Source organism: Colius striatus, chromosome 8 (assembly GCF_028858725.1).
Source record: "Colius striatus isolate bColStr4 chromosome 8, bColStr4.1.hap1, whole genome shotgun sequence".
Classification (NCBI taxonomy): Eukaryota; Metazoa; Chordata; class Aves; order Coliiformes; family Coliidae; genus Colius; species Colius striatus.
Window position 1 is genome coordinate 32217045 of NC_084766.1, and position 14082 is coordinate 32231126.

Here is a 14082-nt window from a genome sequence, read left to right on the forward strand (position 1 = left end):
ACAGATAAACAGTGTTGAAAAAATTCACTTACAGATATGCAGTGGTGTATTTTCAGTTTCATTCTTTTGAATATATAACAGGTGGAAATTCTTCCTTCAAACCTGAGAGGTGTTTGAGACAGACATTAATAGAGTATAAACCAAGAGTGTGACGTATCTTGAGTTCTTCTCTGCCACTGGAAAAGCAACAATTGTGCAGATCAATGATTATCTATATGAGGTCCAGACTTCAATGTTGTAGATTATGTGCATACTTGAACCTCTGCCCCAGGAGAAGTTATTTTACTTAGCTTCACTGAACCCCTTTGGTCAACATCACGTTGTTAATCCACAATGAGCATGTTAATCCATGTTAGAATTCTGAACTATCTCATATGACATGTTCATTTACATGTAGAATGTATCTATACATAAGTATCCATACAAGTAGAAAAGTAGTGCAAACATAGCAACTTGTATCTATTTTTAAAGAAAAGAGTACTTACTTCATGTCTTGGGTTTGTACTTCTGAGCACATAAAAATAAAAGAGTTCATGTTAATCTGCAATAAAAATAAGAAAGCCCAAGGACAGATTAATTGGTCACATTTCTCTCCTGCATATAGAGACAGGTTTCTACTGTGACCTCAGGGACTAGCACCTTAGTAGACCCACAAAGCTCAGCCTGGCTCTTGAATCTAGAAAAAGACAGAACTAAAGAGTCACAGACACACACACATTTGGGCTCTCTACACCATCTTTCCCCCCTCAAACATAGATATTTAGTTGTTGGAGGAATAAGTAATCACTCATTTTGCTGATGGCCAGGAAGTAACTTCAGTCACAGAAAATACACAAAAACACCCCTGTTCTGTCCTGCAATAGTTTGGGGTCTTTCATATTTTGTATATTTTGATCTGTGTCAACCTAAGTGTGATAAAGTCACTTCATTCGCTTCCCTTACCTTCAATCTCTGCCGTGACTGCGAACTTCCACACGTTTTATTTCAAACGTGAGCGAAAAAATACCAAGGACAGAGAATTACAAGAAAAAACTGACTAGATAAAAATAAGCTAATAACAAGCAAGTATTTATTATCCATTAACATTTTCTGAGGGACAGGGCAAGTCAGAAGAATTCTTCTTGGGCGATATTTTCCCCTCACCTAACTCTGGTGGTAATCACTGTCACCAATACTGCCATTCAATTACTATTTGTGCAGTGCCTGGAGGCCTGAAAAACAAATCCCACAAACATCCTTAGTATTTTAAAAGATTTTCTAGCCACACAAATAATCCACTGGAATCAGCACTTTGAAAGAAATCAATGTCTGCTATTACACTGTGTAGAATAAAAAGAAATACATATGCAAATAGAAACAGTGCAACAAAGGTCAATTAATCCAGCAATGATGTAAAAGTGTGGTATTCTCCCAAAGAGCTTTCCTTTAAGTTGTGGCTTTAGATGAGAAACTATTGCAACACAAATGCTTAAAAAGAAATATTAACACAATGCAAGGAAGTTGATAATTTAGCAAAACTATTTTATTAAAGCTTATTCTCATGATAAAATAATAGCCAACAAAATCATATTAGGCAGATCTTCTGCAAATGTGTGTAGCTGCCACCTATTCAGATATCAAGTCAAGATATTCTTGTTTTCTGTGGTATTCTTTATTTTCAGCTATGTACAGTCAAGCACGAAGCAAGGATTACATCAGGAATGTAGTTTCCCCTCAAGATTCCCCATTTATCGTCATTAATGCCAGACAGGAATTTACGTTTTCCTTCTTATCACTAAAATACAACTACTTTGCCCTTTTCCCATTTGGCATATTGAAAAATATTGCACTACATTTAATTTCTCTCTTACAATCATCATAAGCAATACTATACGAGGAAAACGATATCCAGCTCTTCTTACCCCCCTGTGTTACCAAGTCAATTTAAAACCACAAGTGTGGATCTGAAATCAGTATTTGCATTGTTTTCACAGCTCCTTCATGTGTACCAGGGTTTCAATGAAGTACTTGGATACATTTGAAAAGCTCTATAGCAGTCGATAAGAGCAAAACCCTGATGGAGATTGAAGGCAGATCACCACCAATGGGAAGCCACTGAGAAAAAGGAGTGGGGAAGTCTCAATACGGGTCTCAAGCAAGTATAGGTTAAATAACTTTTAGTCAATAAGGGAAGCTGATTTTGTGCGATTATTTGCTGAAGCTTCATTTCAGAAATGTGTCACATGCCTGTTTTAGCATGGATAGTGTTTTCCATACATCATCTAAATATGCATCAACTGCCCAGAACTCACAAAAAAAGTGCAAGTAGTTGCATGAGTGTTAAGTAACCGTTTTGTTTACAAGTATGTTTTTCTGTCTGTGAAAACCATCGCTTCTTAATTTTGCCCATCTCAAAATAAACTGAGAAGCAAATTTAAGAGGTACATTACAGACTGCCTGAAAATTTAAATGAAAATTTAAATGTTACCATCTTAGATTCAACTCCCTTTCCACAAGGGTATTTTTTTTCCCTACTACCAGTGACACCGATACCAGTACCTAACAGTACCTAAAATAAAGATGACATTTCATACGGCATTTCTATACAGAGAAGATGAAACAAAGACACGTTAACAGGAAATAAGAACAATGGCCTCAGCCAGGTGATGCTAAGATCCACAGTGTACACATAGCACAAGACCAGATAGTTCTGTTCAAAAGCTGCTGGCTGAAAATCTCTCTCATCTCTACTTGACTCACTTATTTTGACTCAAATAAAACATGTTATATACACTATAGGACAGTTTTCTGACAAAGGTGATCCTCCTGCTCAGACTGTCTCCGAGAAGCTGAGTGCAACTTAGCACTGCATGGGACATTTTTAGCTGTTTTGTAAAGCATTTTATACCTCAAGCTTTCTGAAATGATAAAGTCTGCAGTGGAATTTCGATTTTTAAATTGCTTAGATTATCATTACATGCTTTTCCATAGAATGCAATGAAATCGCCAACTCTTGTGAAGAATAATATCCTTTATCAGGCTATCAGGTAACACAACAACACTTAAACACAGGATTTTGTTCTGGAAGGCAAGCAGCTGCTTTTGTCAAAAATATTCCCAATTCAATTATGATTAGATATTGGTATGTACTTTGATATCTAGCATTATTCAATCAGGAGATAACAGTCCAAATTTCTTAGGAGGATTTTTTTTTTAGCTTAGCATTACTATATTCCATGTGAACTATGAAGGAAAAAAATCATGTACGTAACAAACCCACGGAAAAGAAACGATATGCAAAGTTAACTTAGTAAATACTCATCACAGACAAAATGTGAGACCTTTTGTTTGCTTTCATGCTATGTTTGGCAAAAAATACACAACTACCTAAAAGATGTACAATAACAGTGATGAACATTTTAAAGCCTGGTCCCTCCAGTGACATCTGTGTCAGTCCTCAGCTTAGGCATGCAATAAGCTTATAACTTTTTCATCGTACAATGGAAATGAAACATGTTGAAAATCCTGCCTGTTTCCTGTTGAAAACACCAGCTCAAAAAAAAAGGGGGGGTGGGAGAGGGAGGGGGTAAGAAATACATTAAGGACACCACACACATTAATGTGAAATGGTAAAGTTACATAATTAGAAAAAATAAAAATAAGTTATTAAAAAATAAATTTCCAATATAAACCCCAAAATGTAGTTTTAACCAGCCACTTGAACAAAATGATGCTGCCATAGCTGGAGAAGAGCCATTATTATACTCTTACACAGGCAAATAACTGTGGAGAAGCAGGACATGTACATTATACCAGTGTTTTAATATCATTTGCGTGTCTTTGTAATTAAGTGCAAAGTATTCTTTTAGTCCTTTCCCTCAACTAAGTATGTAAATATCAGTCTACTGATTGAGGTGGATCAACTGGGTCTTCTGATATGACGTTGAATGTCGGAGCCTCCATCAGACTGACATCTTCATTATCCATTTCTTCTGCTAGATTGGGTTCCTCCAAATCTTTAGTCACTTTTTTAGACTGTCGCTCTAATGACATGTTCTCCAAAGACTCTATATCCTCAATGCCTGCTCTGTAGTGGATCATCAGCAGCGTAAGGGCCTGCAGTCTTTCACCTGACTTTGCCAGTGCAGCAGAAATCAAGGCTTTTTTCCTTGCATCTGTTGTCTCTTTTTCTTCTTTGACAAGTGAATTATTGTTTTCCAGCTCTTGGTCTATCTCATTCTGCAGCTTATCCAACATAAACTCTAATTTCTGAAAACGCTCCTCGGTGGGTAAACTTCTGTAGAGATCGCGTCCAATTTCTTTGACGGCAATGAAGACGCTGTCGTCCAGACCCCCCTCCTTTCGGACCAACTTTATCCCAGTACCTGCGGCACGCTTGGAAGGGCTGCTCGGCCCACTGATTTCAGTATCGCTGCTTTCATTATCAGAAGTGTTTGGCGTGTGCTTTGGCGAAGGTTCTACCACCTCTGTTCCTTGCTCAGAAAGGCGGGCTTTGGGGACTTGCCGAAGGTTTAACAAACGGGTGCTTGTGTTGATGATATGTCTGGTCAAACCAGTCGTTCTGTTCATGGATTTAGATTCTGAGTCAACGCGAGAGGACGCAGCTTGGGGAGCTTCCTGTCCTTCCGCTCTGCAACCTCCCACAGTTCGATCAAGGCGCTTTTCAGCTCCTACACAAAAGGGTGTCTCGGTTAGACACTTTTCTTGACATTTTTTATGGCAAACATAAGCACAGAGCATGCACTGTGAAGCTGCTTTAGTCCATACTTTCTTTTTGCAGTAATCACACCAAGTTGGATTCTGAAACTGAGTATCTTGAAAGTTATGCTTGTTCTCCGTAAGAACAACTTGTCCCAAGTAAGGATCCTCTTTCTGAAGCGCACGAGTTTCTTCTTCCAAGTGACATTCCCGTTCTTTCTCCAGGAGAAAGTTTGACTCATCTATTTCACCTTCTTTTAAATATTTGAAGTGTAAAGTTACATCACCATAACAAAATTTCTCATTGAATCCCTTGTGGGTCGTCAAATTCCGCAATGCTGTTCTAGTGACTGCTGCTTTAGGTGTAGGAGCATCCAGCTTAAATGTTCTAATATATTCCATTGAGGATGTAGCTATACAATCTAAAGCAATTTCTTCAAGTTTTATGCTTGCATATCCTAAGCAGATAAAACCACCTGCTTTGAAAGGGTCTCTGCACCACAGTGCAACATTAAGGTACTTATGGTATCCTTCTACTTCAAATAGACAGGAGGATGTCCTCGTCCTTGGCCATCGGCCTTGTCGGGTCTTGTAAGGAATTTCTGGTGATTCCCACGTTTGATGATCGTCTCCACCATCTTTGGAACTACGAGAATTTTCTGAAGATCCATCTTTTGATGTCTCTTGTTTTGGTGCTGTTACTACTTTTGGTATCGTTGGGTCTTCTATTTGATCATTATTCTTTACTACCTTCTCTGTACATTTGTCTCCATTATTTGCTGGAGGAGGTGGCCTCTCTGGCTTTTCAGATACACCTCCAGGTTCCAACAGATTCTGAGCTTCACTAGTAGGTAAAATAAGTTTACTTTGTGGCCTAGGTGGCACAGGAGGCTTAGTACCAGATCCTTGTGATTGTTTACCTGATTGCTGTGATGCATCTGAGCCCTCAGTAGTTTTGGATGTTGTCACTTTAGCTCCATCTTTTTGTTGTTGCGTTTTAGATGTGGTCTGATAACTTCCTAAATGTAATTTTCGATTCAGAATTGGAGATATAGTTCCAAGTGGTTTAGCAGCAAGTATTACCACTGAACGTTTGGGACTCGGAGTTGTTGGCAGATCTTCTTTTTGGTCAGGTGATTCACAAGCTAAGTCCTCGAATTCTGAATCAAAATCTCTGTTATCGACATCAGCTGATAAACTAGCTTGGTCATCTTCTGGCTGTGTCAAGAAAGCAGCGTCTTCCAATTGTCCAAATCCATCCTGCAGTGCTGAGCCATGCTGATTATACCCAACGGGCCTTTCATAGAAGACTAAAACTCTGTCCCCAGCCTGTCTAATAAGCTTCAACACTTGGACGGTTGATGTGATTTTAACACCTGTTAAAGAGAGACAAAAATTGTTATCATAATTAAAATGTAACAATTTAAATGGCAAAAAATAGTCAACAAACGTTTAGGTCTTTAATAGTGATAATGATACTGTTGCTCACTAACAGAGGAACTCAATTACGACAGAAGAGCTTAATTGAACTGTTAACAGATGGATCCTTTCCATTTTATTCATACAACCGTATCACTTCAGGAGCTGGGAAAGATACTAATGTAATTACTCCAGTTTGCTCTTGCAGACCTATGATACAGAATGTTATGGTTTTCTTTGTAAACTAAGCATATTTTTTATATCCTCACTGGAAGAAATTAAGTAGAAAAGCTCACAGCATCACTATTAGAGCAGTGAAAATATATTTACATTCAAATGTTTATTCAACTTTTGGCTTTTATCTAGCAAAAAGTAAAGAAATATGTAAGAAAACAAACCAAGATAATGATAACCTTAAGTGACCATAAACGCAGAAATGTTAGTTTTTATTATGAGGGTCAGGCATAACTGTAGTTGTTGAGAAAGGCAGTCTAGTTGAATTGTGTGCAGACATGTCCTCCTAGTTTGCAAGACGACACACTTTGAAAGCTGATATATTACTCACTGCCAATTGCTAGAAGTCTGTCTCCCCTCTGTAGATCAGCTGCTGCAGCAGGTGAGTTTGGAGTCACAGTTTCAATGACAACATGCCCTGCATCTTCTTCTTTGGACTGCACAAGGCGGAGTGTGAGCCCAACACTTTGCAGATTCCCTTTCACTAGTTCAGCCTAGAGAAAAAGAAGTTAAGAACATAAGTCAGTTGATTGCAAGGATCCATGGTTACTAAAGACTGTTTGAACAGTTATACAACAACTGGCATTATTTTTAAAATTACATTAGGACATCCATTGACCTCATTAAGCAGAAAATCACAAAATAAATTAGCTGTCTGCCAATCCAGCTTCTACCTTTGGAGAAAGGTGGAATCAAATGTTACTAGTTCTGAAAAGTCAAATATGCCACCACTGGAGAACAGTCCAAGAATTGCTAGCAATATATACATAAATACTGTATGTGTGTACACATCTATTCAGTAGTCTGTATACAATTAGTAACAGTACTGAACTAATCTATGCAAATTACAAATCTGCAGGAAAGGCAACACATGGGTCATCTTCACAAAAAAAACCCCATCCTGACAAAGCCACCACATCATCTCATCATTCATTTTATAGGGAAGTTTTATTAAAAGGAGCACTGTACCATCAATCTAACTATCACTTTGAATATCCCACATTTGTGTTACAAAACCTGTTACTACGAGTAGCTCTTCAGTAGTCTGTGCAAAAATGTCTTTGGAGCGAGAAAACTAATACATATTTACACAATGCTAAAGCATATTTAGAACAAATTTAAATTTAAAATAGCCCAAGAAGCTTCTTCAAAGACCCATAACCCTTCCCTCATATTTATCTTGCAAGATAAAGACATGAAAACATTTAACTCAATAATATCCTATATCTTATTCTTAAAAAGACCAAGGTGCAATCTCTGTAGTAAGAGTTTCATCCCACCTTCATGCAGATTACTTATAATTTGGAAATTCCTATTGAAGAATACATCTAGGTAGTGGGCAATTGTTATACATACCTTAGTGTCTGAGATCTTTGGCAACTTTTTTCTTAATTAAGACTGTCTTTAATGAATTTTAAAGTTTACTTTTTTTCCCCCCTTCTGGACTGTTTTACACAACCGGCTACTATCCCTCCACTGATGTGTATTCTGTCTGTTTGAAAGAAGAACTCGTAGTCTATGTTTTAGCTCCAAGGACAGAGATTTAATTTGTTTCTTTGATTCCCAAGAACAGAGAGACAGACATTGTTTGTAGAAAACCTCCATAGGAAATTTTCTATTTGGTTTCAATTTACTGAGTTTAGGTAGACAGACTTCTCCATCCTTCTGCATTTACTTTGTTGCTGTTCAATTGTCAATGTTTGCACTGTCTGGAGTTGATCCTCCCCTTTTGAGGATGTGTTCGTTTGCTTAGTTTTGTACAATGGCTTTCCACAGATGAAGTGGATTACTTAACTTCAGTACATGACTCTCTCCTTGCCTCTCTCCTGCACAGCTTTCACTCCTCTCTTATAATCTTAATAGCACCACACCTTGTTTTTTTGTTAATTGTCCTTCAGTTCTGCATAGAAATAAAAGTGCTACAGCAGTTTAAGAAAAGCATTGACTTTGAAGACACAGACTTGCATTAAGTTGAAGCTTTGGGACTAATTTTCTGCATTTTCCACAGTCACTTAAAGATAATATTTTCTCTCAAATTTCTTTAATGTCTATTGTGACTACTTAGTAATGTATGAAAGAATAAAAAGACCAAATATAAGCTCAATTGCAGTTCCAAGAATTGAGATTCTCCTATAATTCAAACAAGTAAAGGCTTGCCTGTGGCAGGGTTTTGGTTTGCTTTTTTTTAAGTTGGCAATTCACAAACGTTACATGTGCTGTGTGGAAACAACACGAACAATTACTATAATTTCAAACAGCACCAGATGAATACTTTAACTGTCAAAATGACAAATGACATGAATTTGTTCTGGCAGTATACAAACCTTCATGATCAGAAAGTAAGCTGGCACTCAAGGATCGCTGATAAACATGAATATTATAGAGGACTGAAAGGAAACTATAACCATTTTTCACCCTCACTTTTGTTAGCCCACTGAAGTATAAAGCTCTTTAAAGAATTTCAGGAAAGAAACTCATGCTTAAACAGAATGGTGGAGGATGATTTTCCTTTTAATGCTAAGTTATTCTGGCCATTTAATTACAAACCTTTAGGGATGCATCTATTGTGATGATGCACAGCTGCTTCTGAAATCTAGCATTAATTCTGGATCTTTACACTCAAAACCAGAGTACATTATTAAGACAAGATGTTTTAAAGTCCTGCCTTGTCCAAGATGGCCAGCCTGCTAGTTTTACATCACTGCAGAAGAAGCATTGCTGTGTTTATTTGCAATCCATCTAATTTGTGCAATCTGTCTTTGAGCAGTTCAGGAAAACATCCAAGTACCGGAGGAAGCTGACCAGTGTAACACTTCTACAGGGGTTACTACCTGTGAATCTACTTTCTCTTACAGATTTTCTCATCCATTCAAAAAAATGGCACAAAGAAGTGGTAAGATTTCTGCAGACTCATTCTTCAGAAAGCGACAAACCCTATTTGAAAGAGAAGGTCAGTTGGAAAACAAGAGCTGGTACTGCAACACCTAGCATTTTGAAGAATGGCAGCAATGACCTCTAACCACTGTTATTACTTGCAATCATGGCAAACTGTGATAAGCAGATATGGGGAAAGAGCACAATTAGACAGTAAAAGATGTTGCTGAAAGCTTTCTTACAGAGTTTGTCAGTACAGACCCTCATCCTCTTCAGCTTCATTTGAGTCCAAGGACTTCTTTGAGCAGATCTCAATAGTGAACGACTTAACAGTGAAAATATTCTCTACTGCAAAATCTCTGAGGTGACTCCCAGCATTTCATCTTTCCCTCCTTCCCCAGGAGACCACATAAAAGAAATGAGAAAGAGCTGGGACCAAAGCCACTTAGGTCTCTGAACATTTGGCTCCCATGCAAGGACACTGACTGCAGACTACAAGGCGTATGACTCACTGATGGCAAGGAGACTTCCAACAGCCTCGCTGTATCTGACAGAAAGCTGTTCTTGGAAGGAGAGAGCCTTTGAACATGAAGCAAAGTTCATCTCATCCTTTTATTAACTTTGGCACAGTCACAAGCTTTCTCATGAAGTAAACGTGTTCAATTGATCAATCCAAACCAGATGAATAGTTTCCTTGATTCTTCCCTCTGGCAACTCCATGTTTCACCAAGCAATACAGCAATATCTCAGGCTAGCTGCAGTGCAGGTAAATATTGTTGCAAGCTCTCAAACACCCCTTACTCAACAAGTACACTCAAACCCAAGCACCTTCATACACCCAGCACAACTACCTTTATGTCTTTCTGCCTCTCTCTCAAATTCAAACTTGTAATAAATGTGAAGAGCCAAAAGATCCACTGGAACACGAAACATCAGAAGGACAAAAATCAGCTAAATAACACAGAGATTTGAAAAAAAATTGCTGATAATGAAAAGATATTTGTTAAATAAGCTGGCTGCAAGGAAGAAAAAAATAACAGCTGTGCTTAGGAGAAAGGAAAATTTTAACCAGCTAGCTATGTCATTTTAAAGTAATTTGACCTAATTAATAACTGTTTTACTGCAAATCTTAGTAGTTACTTAGATAAGGAGTAATATAAAGCAGATACTACTTGTTTGGCAGTGACAAGCATACCTTCAGATAAGTTCTATGGAAAGAACTTAGAAAATGTACCTTTTTTTAAAAGAAGTTAGCAAGCCCTGGAATATTTATGAAATTCCTGTTGAGATTAAGATGCAACAGAACAGGAATGACTATCTTGGGGGAAAAATGAGACAAAGATTTAATTTCCTTGGTGTTTTATTATCCAAGAACAAAAAGGAAACAAGAAGAGGATACAAAATGTCTATTCACTTCAAAAATTAATAAAGCATTTTGATGTGGGGCTGTGAACGCCTGACTTTCACAGGAAAAAGTCTATAAGCATTGATTTCACAGTATAGGCTTTAGTTCATTTATATGCATCAGTGTATGAGCCACTGCAGAGCGTAATCCCACCATTACATTTGAGTTCAAATTGAAAGCATGCTCTGGAAATACAATGCAGCAGAAAACTGTGTCTCATAGCCTTTCCCTACTTCAGCCTTGTTGTTCTCCAAGCCTGGCAGATGCTGGATGTCAGTGAAAATCAATTTTTCCTGCTTTTAACATACTGATGCTGAACTCCACAGCTACACAACGATCATTCAGAAGTTTATAGCTTTCTAATACCATTTAAATGGCCAAATATTTACATGAGTGTCAATACAGAATGCAGCTTTCACCTTCAAGTGCTTCATTATCAGTCTGAAAAAATTTGCAAATGAGAAGGGATGATAAGCAAACACCTCTCTTATAGAACACAGACAAATGTGATGCCATCTCACCTACCATGTGCTTCCAAATCTGAACTTATGATATCAGGTTATTTTTGAGTGCAGAGGTAAGAATGTTGTTAGTCATACTTCAGTCTTGTAATTACAACGTAATCTAACATTAGATAAAGCACTTCCATTCAGAATTTCTAAGACATAATAAATGATGTCCATGAGTAGATAAGGAGATAACAATAATCTAGAAAAGTATGTATGACCACCTCTTACTACTAGTGTAACATCACTCAGCTAAACTTTAAAAGTTATTAGATAGACACAGAAATAGGCACAAAATTAAGCTACAGATTAATTAGAGGATAAGATTTTTGCTTTCAATACAAATCACTTTTTTCAGGAACCAAAAAGGAAATTGTTTTTCTGAAAGCCTAATTATACTCTGTAACTAAGATTCCATATTTGTTTAACTATTATTTAACTAAGCATTAACATAATAAAGCTTTACTGGAATTTAGCAAGCATGTCACTCTTTGGACTATGTATGTAACATGCTGTGTGTATCACAAACTGACAGTACGCCAGTACTGCGCTGTCGATAAAAACCCGACAGTGACTACTGCAGTGGATCTGGGGTATTCTTCCAAGGTATAGTCTAATGTTTTGGGGAAAAAGGAAGAGATAATGTCTACGAACATGACTGTAAAGTATTACATTCTCCCAGACAATCCTGCATAATGAGAGGAAAGGAAGGAATATTTCATGTCAAAAACCCTTAAACATTAAAGTAGAAAACTGGGAAACAGTTACTTCTATTCTGAAGACTTAGATATTCATATTATTAAAATAAAGGGTTTTGGCACATATCTTTAAAATATGGACTTTATTGCTTTTCTCAACCCTATTACTCAAAGCAGTCATTATGTATGACCCACAGAGTGAAGTGATTGCTGCATTATTTATAGGGGCTAGAGGAGACAGGAAAACAGGTATCGCCACTCTCACGACACACTCCTTAGGAACACTAGACTCAAAGGAAAAAAGGGTGTTTTTTTTAATGTTCTGAGAGCATTTCCATCTGTGCATTCTTTATTCTAAAAATCCCATGTCTACTAGGAAACACATTTAAAAACTTAGAAATCAATTAACTAATTTGTGGATTCGGTTTTTTAAAATCATTCATTAGATATGTTCCCTAAGATTGCTTTAATAAAAATCTTTCTTGTTTCCACAATTCAAGCTAAATCTTAAAATCTAGAGCTATTACTGTTCCAAAATGTGCACCAAGACTTCTACAACGATTAACCTACTCTTTCTTGCTATGTGATGTTTCCTCCATACCAAAGAAGTGTATACTTTTAATTTCATACTTGCTTGAAAACTTTCATGTGTTTTTCTCCCATTCACAGGTTTACATCAATTCAGTTAATTTCAAACAAATTAATTGTTTTGTGTTTCCCCCACTCCAATTGCTGTTATTATCTTGCCAAAACACACTAGACCACTATGCTGAATGCATGTGTATTTGTTCTAGATATGAGGGGGTGGGTTAGAGGGGGTGTTGTTTTGTGAGGGGTTTTTCAAAATGATTTATAAACATATTTAAACATTTAAAAATACATGAACAAAGTTTCCAACAAACAATTAAAGGGAAAATATCTGCTGCTTATTAAAAAACCCCAGCAATCTTGAAGATCTAAAATATTGTTCTTGCACAATTCATTTTACAGTACACAACTGAGTAGCTGCCAAAAAGATGTTCTTCTCTCCAGTTTGCTTGGAAGGAGAGACTTGATAAAACCATTACAAACTTGATGTGCAAAACCTAACTAACTGTGGAAAAGCAAATAATGAATGAATGAGCTTTTCACCATAAGCAGCCAGGATCAAGACAAAGTAAAACTTCATGTCAGACAAGACTGAGTTACAGTGAATATAGAAATAGAAACTTTTAAATGTATCAGAAATCCATCTCCACGGAGATATTATTTAGATGTAAAACCACTTTTTTTTTAATCCACCCTATGGATTTATTTTGATAGTTAAACTCTTGCCTCTACCCAATGTTTACTGTAGTGTTTACCCTCAGTTTCTGGACCAGGCTGATCCTTCAAATTTTAGACAATTTAATTTTTTTTAATGACTTGCTTTTTGCTTTACTTGGTGTTCTGTTTTCCTCTACCCATGACTCTAGAGAAGTTTTCCTGTACTCATGTAGCTGTCCTAAGCAGCAGTTCACTTGCCTAATCCATAATCCACTAAAAAAGTCAACCTTTTATGTTCATCATCAAAAAACTCTGAACAGTGCATTCTCTCTTGAAAATGGTCTTCATTAGAAAGACAAAAGAATTAGCAAACACTCAAAACCACCTTGAGAATGAATATTCAAACAATTTTCCTAGTACAAATACTTGCACTATCAGAAAATATGTTCTTCAGCTTGTTTAGTTTTATTCAATATTGTCAGTTTTGCAGTTACTGCATTTATATATATGCAGTATCAGCTGCAAATGCTTACAGCTTGGAGTTTACATAAACAACTGACACACCAATCACTAACTGGTAAATATGGTATCAATGTCACCACTGATCATTCCTACCATACACAGCTTTATAAGACTGCTTACACCTTTGTGCCTTTCTGTGTCACTGAATGGACAGTAGAATCATTAGTTTGTGGATTCACGTTTCCTTGAAAGGAACTTTATAAAGTGATCCACATCTAATGCAATGGATTGACTCAACCACCATCACAAGTATCTCCAAGTTTAGTGTGACTGAAACAGGCTTCAAGGGAAACTTTGACAGCTGCTTAAAGTAGAGGAATCAAACTCTACTTTTTGAAACGTTTGTGTAAGTTAAAATGCTAGAAAATAGAGTGTTCAGAGAGAACCTAAGAAATAAACACTGGACTCCTCACAGCGCTGGACATTTAAAGACCTTTTTTAAAGTCATGAAAAACTCAGTTCCAGGAGATTTGTTTTAAAA

The 14082-nt window shown here is 36.9% G+C and overlaps 1 protein-coding gene across 1 annotated transcript in view; it reads right to left on the bottom strand.

Moving 5' to 3' along the window:
- Window positions 1-1504: 1504 nt before the first annotated feature.
- The window catches only part of PDZD8 (PDZ domain containing 8), a 52950-nt gene continuing 40372 nt past the window's right edge, over window positions 1505-14082 (bottom strand). Inside the window, exons 4-5 of the mRNA XM_062001619.1 lie at window positions 6683-6845; window positions 1505-6074 (exon numbers count right to left, since the gene is read on the bottom strand). Coding sequence (XP_061857603.1) covers window positions 3877-6074; window positions 6683-6845 — 2361 coding nt within the window. The 3' untranslated portion in view covers window positions 1505-3876. The remainder of the gene's footprint in view (window positions 6075-6682; window positions 6846-14082) is intronic.